This window comes from Lampetra fluviatilis, chromosome 82, assembly GCF_964198595.1.
Source record: "Lampetra fluviatilis chromosome 82, kcLamFluv1.1, whole genome shotgun sequence".
In the NCBI taxonomy this organism is placed as follows: domain Eukaryota; kingdom Metazoa; phylum Chordata; class Hyperoartia; order Petromyzontiformes; family Petromyzontidae; genus Lampetra; species Lampetra fluviatilis.
Genome location: NC_136356.1, coordinates 791247 through 799594, shown reverse-complemented (window position 1 = coordinate 799594; position 8348 = coordinate 791247). Strand labels below are relative to the sequence as shown.

The following is an 8348-nucleotide window of genomic DNA, read 5'->3' as shown; positions in this document are numbered from 1 at the left end:
CAAAGCAGTCATTGCAGCTGCATGAGCCACAGTCCTAAGCCTCTCCCATTTCCCCTCAACATCAGAATTGGGGGACGATGCCAACCCCAGCTGCGATTATGAAAGTCATGCTTGCAACTTTCATCAGACAGCTGAAACCAAGCCACTGTTGGTTTGAATAGGGTCCTGGATATTCACCCACCACCAGAGTAGAAAAATGGCAGGCGCATCTTACAGATGACAAGCAGATCCGCTCCACCGTAGGTCCTGGTACCAAGGACATGGGCCCGCATCTGCTGTTCCATCACTATATAGTCCAGCAGATGTTCTTGCTTGGACCCAGCGTGCATCCATGATGTTGTGTGAATGCGCTGATGCCGGAACAGCGTGTTAGTAATTACAAGCCCATGGGCTGCACAAAAGTCTTGCAGCCCCCTACCGTTGCTATTGAGCTGATCTGGCCCATGCCTTCCAATCACTCCAGACCAGGTGCCAGCATCATGACCAACTTGGGCATTAAAGTCACCCAACACAATGACTGTATCCCAAGGGGCCACTTTAGCTCACACCTGTGACTGGTGATCATAGAAGGCATCCGACTCATCGGCCTTGCTTGCATCCTTCCACTGATGTTCATCTTTGGTGGGGGTGTAAGTAACCACGACCACCACTCCTCACCTCTGGTTGATGGGAAGGCAAGCCCACAGAGTAGCCTGGGCTTACACCTTCCCACAACCCACCGCCAAGCTCCCTTCATTATTTTGTTCAGAAGAGCCACTCTCTGTTGTTTAGCAGTCTCCTGCCCTGAGTAGAAGACTGTTCACCTCTCATGGCCGCTGCGGTGGCTACAAGCGCCACAAGAGGAAAAGCCAAATGGAATTGGCCAGTTCAATGGCAATGCTCGCATCGACCACAGCCTTATCGTCCTGAACCACCGGGGAGGTCGGAGGTTGTTTTCTGGGACTCCCCCACGGCAAGGTGGCGACCCATCTGCCCTCTCACCCACCAATACCAACAACCGCCATTCCCCACTAAGTTACGGTGATGTCAACATGGTGCCTGCACCAGGCGCACTTTGAGGCCACGTGAAGTGTCGAAGGCTCGCCGACATGAGGTCTTGGGACATACTCAGCAGGTGCCATGAGTTGGCTGACTGAGATGACTGGCAGATGCACCATCACATGTACACCCCCCTACTGTGCTAACTTGCTGTATTTTAGCTACCCAGTGCTCCACTTGCTGTTGTCGCTCCTCTGCCCTCCGTTGTTGCTGCAGGGGAACTTCCTCCAGCTGCCCAGTAGCAGCAGCGTCCTTCACGAGCCTCCTCCAGAGGCCGATCTTGACACCGTTGGCGCCGGTCATCGACAAGTCCACTCAGCTCCACATCCTCCCGTACCGCATCAGCTACGTCTCTTCTCCAGCCTGTGTCGTGCCCATTCATCTCCCTCTATGCGGGCCAAACAGAAGCTGCTTGGGCATGCAGTGGCTGGGCATGTGCAGGCTACATGACCCAGCCTATGCAGCCTCGCCTGCCAGAGCAGCTTACCGATGGGAACGTGTCAGGTTAACACCCAGGAGATGGATCATAGGCAGGGCCAGCCTGAATGTTTCAAACCAGCGTCAATGTTCCACCAGAGGGGTCCATGTTTCATAAGCGTAGAGAAGGACTCACCACCACCACAGATGTCCACCAGAGTCTGGATCCTTTATTGGTCCACATCGCGACGTCCGTGAACGTTTGTAAATCTTAATTTTATTTTAAATAGCGAGCTCTCGTGGTCACAGAGTTCCGTCTAAAACCTAGCGAGGGGACTAGCGGGGGCTGCACAGAATCATCGTTAAATCTCACCACTCCGTCTACCTCACCACTCCGTCTACCTCACCACTCCGTCTACCTCACCACTCCGTCTACCTCACCACTCCGTCTACCTCACCACTATCTTACCACTCTCTACCTCACCACTACCTCACCACTCCGTCTACCTCACCACTCCGTCTACCTCACCACTCCGTCTACCTCACCACTCCGTCTACCTCACCACTCCGTCTACCTCACCACCCCGTCTACCTCACCACCCTGTCTACCTCACCACTCCGTCTACCTCACCACTATCTTACCACTCTCTACCTCACCACTCCGTCTACCTCACCACTCCGTCTACCTCACCACTCCGTCTACCTCACCACTCCGTCTACCTCACCACTCCGTCTACCTCACCACTCCGTCTACCTCACCACTATCTTACCACTCTCTACCTCACCACTACCTCACCACTCCGTCTACCTCACCACTCCGTCTACCTCACCACTATCTTACCACTCTCTACCTCACCACTACCTCACCACTCCCTACCTCACCACTCCGTCTACCTCACCACTCCGTCTACCTCACCACTCCGTCTACCTCACCACTCCGTCTACCTCACCACTATCTTACCACTCTCTACCTCACCACTACCTCACCACTCCGTCTACCTCACCACTCCGTCTACCTCACCACTCCGTCTACCTCACCACTCCGTCTACCTCACCACTCCGTCTACCTCACCACTCCGTCTACCTCACCACTCCGTCTACCTCACCACTCCGTCTACCTCACCACCCTGTCTACCTCACCACTCCGTCTACCTCACCACTATCTTACCACTCTCTACCTCACCACTCCGTCTACCTCACCACTCCGTCTACCTCACCACTCCGTCTACCTCACCACTCCGTCTACCTCACCACTCCGTCTACCTCACCACTATCTTACCACTCTCTACCTCACCACTACCTCACCACTCCGTCTACCTCACCACTCCGTCTACCTCACCACTATCTTACCACTCTCTACCTCACCACTACCTCACCACTCCCTACCTCACCACTACCTCACCACTCCGTCTACCTCACCACTCCGTCTACCTCACCATCCCGTCTACCTCACCACTATCTTACCACTCTCTAGCTCACCACTCTCTACCTCACCACTCTACCTCACCACTCCGTCTACCTCACCACCCCGTCTACCTCACCACTATCTTACCACTCTCTACCTCACCACTACCTCACCTCTCTCTACCTCACCACTCCGTCTACCTCATCACTACCTCACCACTCCGTCTACCTCACCACTCCGTCTACCTCACCACCCCGTCTACCTCACCACCCCGTCTACCTCACCACTATCTTACCACTCTCTAACTCACCACTCCGTCTACCTCACCACTCCATCTACCTCACCACTCCATCTACCTCACCACCCCATCTATCTTACCACTCCGTCTACCTCACCACTCCGTCTACCTCACCACCCCGTCTACCTCACCACCCCGTCTACCTCACCACTCCGTCTACCTCTCCACTATCTTACCACTCTCTACCTCACCACTACCTCACCACTCCGTCTACCTCATCACTACCTCACCACTCCGTCTATCTCTCCACTATCTTACCACTCTCTAACTCACCACTACCTCACCACCCCTTCGACCTCACAACTACCTCACCACCCCATCTACCTCATCACCTACAGATCCCTCTACCTCATCATCCCATACAGACCCGCCATCCCCCCCTCCTCCCCCCCCCCTTAGGTTCACTCGCGAGCGCCCAGTCTGTGTCGTGGTTGTGAAGGGGACTCGGTGAGGTTTCAACGACGAAGACTCTACTCGAACCTCCTATTCCTCCACCACCTTCTCCTATTCCTCCACCTCCTATTATTCCTCCACCTCATCCTCCAATTCCTCCTCCACCTCCAATCCTAATCTCGCAACCTCTTTTACCAACCAGTAGCGCTAATTACATGCAGTATATGCAGAATACTCACTCGAGTACTAAACTCAATACACACACACCCAGCACACACCACGCACCCGGGGGTCTACAGACCCAGGGGTCTAGAGACCCAGGGGTCGAGTCATGGTCTAGAACAGGGGTGGGGAACGTCCGGCCCGCGGGCCGTATAAGGCCTGCAAAATCATTTAATCTGACCCTGCCAAGGCAACCACAGGCGGGACTCAAAATTCAATAAATCTCGGAGCAAACCTGGAAAAGCAGTTGCGAGTAGCAACATCATCAATACCAGCTAACATCACACACCTCGCCAAAGAGAAGCAGTTCCAGCCATCACATTAGGGGCGAGTTAATTAAATCTTTGACCATACATAACAGGCTAATTTTTAAGTTGATAATTTTGTATGGCCCGCGAATGATGTTATAAATATCCAAATGGCCCTTGGCAGAAGAAAGGTTCCCCACCCCTGGTCTAAAAGACCCGGGAGTCGAGAAAGTCATGGTCTAGAGACTCGCAGTCTAGAGAGTCATGGTCTACAGACGCGGGCTCTAGAGACCATCTGACCACTCTCAGGATGCAATCTCTTCCCGTCATAACCATAATCATCATCAAAATCACCATTACGATCAGCGCAATCATCATCATCATCATGACCATCACCTAACGACAACGTCTAACATCATGGTTACAAGTTAACAGCACGTATACACAGGTGATAGCATAGGTACACACACGTACACCACATGTACACACACACTCGTACGCGTGTGCGGGTGTATGTGTACGTGTACCCGTGAACACGCGTGTGCCCGTGAACACGCGTGTGCGTATCATTCTTTTTCTCGCCTCATTTGTTTTATATATAAAAAAACCACACGGACGGCTAGAGTGAGCAGGGCGGTTAGTGACACCGACAGAGCAGTGAACAACGCAAATAAATAAAGCAGTGTCATTAACTATTAATTCACTATTCATCTAGCCAGGGGAGAGCCACCCCACTGAGATTCACTATTCATCTAGCCAGGAGAGAGCCACCCCACTGAGATTCACTATTCATCTAGCCAGGGGAAAGTGACCCCACTGAGATTCACTATTCATCTAGCCAGGGGAGAGCCACCCCACTGAGATTCACTATTCATCTAGCCAGGGGAGAGCCACCCCACTGAGATTCACTATTCATCTAGCCAGGGGAGAGTGACCCCACTGAGATTCACTATTCATCTAGCCAGGGGAGTGACCCCACTGAGACTCACTATTCATCTAGCCAGGAGAGAGTGATCCCACTGAAATTCACTATTCATCTAGCCAGGGGAGAGCCACCCCACTGAGATTCACTATTCATCTAGCCAGGGGAGAGTCACCCCACTGAGATTCACTATTCATCTAGCCAGGGGAGAGTGACCCCACTGAGATTCACTATTCATCTAGCCAGGAGAGAGCCACCCTACTGAGATTCACTATTCATCTAGCCAGGGGAGAGCCACCCCACTGAGATTCACTATTCATCTAGCCAGGGGAGAGCCACCCCACTGAGATTCACTATTCATCTAGCCAGGGGAGAGCCACCCCACTGAGAGTCACTATTCATCTAGCCAGGGGAGAGTGACCCCACTGAGATTCACTATTCATCTAGCCAGGAGAGAGCCACCCTACTGAGATTCACTATTCATCTAGCCAGGGGAGAGCCACCCCACTGAGATTCACTATTCATCTAGCCAGGGGAGAGAGACCCCACTGAGATTCACTATTCATCTAGCCAGGGGAGATTAGTGTGCAGACACCATCGTCTCGACTCTCACCACTGTGGAGAGACTCACCACCTCACCACTGTGTAGAGACTCACCACCTCACCACTGTGTGTAGACTCACCACCTCACCACTGCGTGGAGGCTCTCACCATGGACCACTAAAACCGTGGATGTGACACCCAGCGAGAGAGAGGGCGATGTGGACAGAGTTTATATTTATATAGAGTGGGGTGTGCGGGGGGCGTATCTATAGTGGGGAATGTCTAGCGCAGTGTAGTATGGAGTGTGTGGTAGTGTAGTGCGTAGTAGTGTATAGTGTAGTGTAAAGTAGTGCTGTATAGTGTCGTGTATAGTTTAGTGTCGTGTATAGTTTAGTGTAGTGTATAGTAGTGTCTAGGGTAGTGGTAGTGTATAGTTTAGTGTATGGTGCAGTGTATAGTCATGTATAGTCATGTATAGTAGTGTAGTGCAGCGTATAGTGTAGTGTATAATAGTGTAGTGTATAGTTGTGCATAGTACTGTACGGTAGAGGAGTGTATCGTAGCGTAGTGTATGGTAGCGTAGTGTATAGTGTAGTGTACAGTAGCGTAGTGTATGGTAGTGTAGGGTATACTGTAGTGTAACCTCAGCACTAGATGTGCATCTGCTCGAAGTACTTGTACGTTGGATTCTCGTATCCATTCTGCTGCATCTTGTTCAGATGGCGCTCTTCTGGGCTTAGAGCAGCATCAACCTGCAGCATCACCACCATCACCACCATGACCATCATCACCACCGTCAATACCATCCCCACCATCGTCATCATCATCACCATAATCATCATCACCATAATCATCACCGTCACCATAATCATCACCATCACCACCACTACCAACATCATCATCAACATCACCACTGTCAATACCATCACCACCATCATTACAGTCACCACCGTCACCACCACTATCATCATCACCACTACCACCACCACCAACATCACCACCATCACCAACATCACCACTTTCAATACCATCACCACCGCCACGATCACCACCATCACCATCATCACCATCGCAGTAACCACCGTCACCACCACTATCATCACCACCAACATCACCACAGTCACCATCGCCACCACCACAACCACCATCATCATCACAACCCCTCAAACAAAGTTGCCCCAGGCCACTGGGGCAAGTGCTGTTAACGAGCAGCAGTGTAACAATTAATTTATTAAGGCACCACGGTGCTAACCGCTGCCCCGCCACTCCCCATTAACAACTGCCGCTATTCGCCACTAAGTGACAATGACGTCGCCACGGCGCCCGTGCCAAGCTAGGTGCACCAGGAGGTCATGGGACAGACCTAGCAGGTGCCATGAGTTGCACTGCTGTGCCAGGCTAGGTGCACCAGGAGGAGGTCACGGGACAGACCCAGGAGGTGCCATGGGTTGCACTGCTGTGCCAGGCTAGGTGCACCAGGAGGTCACGGGGCAGACCCAGCAGGTGCCATGAGTTGCATGGCTGTGCCAGGCTAGGTGCACGAGGAGGTCACGGGACAGACCCAGCAGGTGCCATGGGCTGCATTGCTGTGCCAGGCTAGGTGCAGATTCACCACATGTGCCCCCTATGCAAACTGGCTTTTTTTTAGCTGCCCAGTGCTCTTCCTCACCACCTCCTCCTCAACACTTCCTCACTCCACTCACACTCATCCACCCACTCATCTACCCACCCAGTTACTCACCCACCAACCCACACACCCACCTACCCATTCACTCATCAACCAACCAAACCACCCACCCACTTACCCACTCAGTTAGTCATCCACTCACCCACCCACGCACCCACCCACCAACTCACCCACCCACTCACTCACCCACCCACCCACTCACTCACTCACCCACCCACCCACCCACGCACCCACCCACCAACTCACCCACCCACTCACCCACACACCCACACTCACCCACACCCACCCACCCATTCACCCACCCACACACCCACCCACACACTCACCCACTCACCTCTACGACGCCGTGGCTGATGCTGGCGTGCTGTTGCTGCTGCTGCTTGCGCCGCAGCACGGCCAGCGACAGGACGATGGCGGCCGCGACGATCGAAGCCCCGGCCAGGAGTCCCACCAGGGCCCCGCGGTTCACCAGCCCCTCCCCCTCATCCTCCTCACCATCGTCGTCATCCTCACCGCCGCCTTCGCCACCGTGCTGACGCCCACCACGCATCTACGGGGGAGGGGGAGTTGGATTCTCAGATTCCCTATCTCTTAACATGGCCCATATAATTCCTATGGGAACCGGTTCCCTATCTCTTAACACTGTCCCATGTTAAGAGATAGGGAACCGGTTCCCTATCTCTTAACATGGCCTATAGACTTCCTATGGGAACCGGTTCCCTGTCTCATAACAGCTGCCGCTATCAGCCGATGCCGATATTATCTGAGGATGATGCCAACGACGACGATGACCTCACCATCTTTTGCGGGAGTTGGTAGACAGCCGAGTCCTGTTGAGTCCCCTTGGAGCCCAGAGGGGGAGCCTTGACCAGAATCTCGTTGGTGAGGATCTCCAGGTACTCCTCCTCCTCCTGGTCATCCACCTCCTCCTCCTCCACGAGGCCTGGACTCACCATGCAGAGAGGACCCATGGATTCAACTCACCCACCGACTCACCCACCCACCCCCTCATCAGACCCACCGACTCACCACAGAGACATATAGACTCACCACACTGACACCCATAGACTCACCACACAGAGACCCACAGACTCACCATGTGTGTAGCTGGATTTATCTGGAATGGTCCTGTGGCCAGGGTTGTATTTCGATGACTTCTGGCTCCCTACACAGAG

The 8348-nt window shown here is 53.2% G+C and overlaps 1 protein-coding gene across 42 annotated transcripts in view; it reads right to left on the bottom strand.

Annotated features, from left to right (window-relative positions):
- Positions 1–1665: 1665 nt before the first annotated feature.
- The window catches only part of LOC144953764 (amyloid-beta A4 protein-like), a 34387-nt gene continuing 27704 nt past the window's right edge, over positions 1666–8348 (bottom strand). For 4 of the 42 annotated variants that reach the window (XM_078884355.1, XM_078884400.1, XM_078884401.1 and 1 more), the window contains exons 12-18: positions 8270–8338; positions 7971–8116; positions 7508–7723; positions 2608–6238; positions 2210–2471; positions 2082–2175; positions 1666–1979 (exon numbers count right to left, since the gene is read on the bottom strand). In XM_078884355.1, the coding sequence (XP_078740481.1) occupies positions 6137–6238; positions 7508–7723; positions 7971–8116; positions 8270–8338 (533 nt within the window). In that variant the 3' untranslated portion in view covers positions 1666–1979; positions 2082–2175; positions 2210–2471; positions 2608–6136. Of the gene's footprint in view, positions 2176–2209; positions 2506–2607; positions 6239–7507; positions 7724–7970; positions 8117–8269; positions 8339–8348 lie in introns of all 42 variants that reach the window. The other 38 variants (XM_078884399.1, XM_078884383.1, XM_078884373.1 and 35 more) reach the window with 38 other exon arrangements.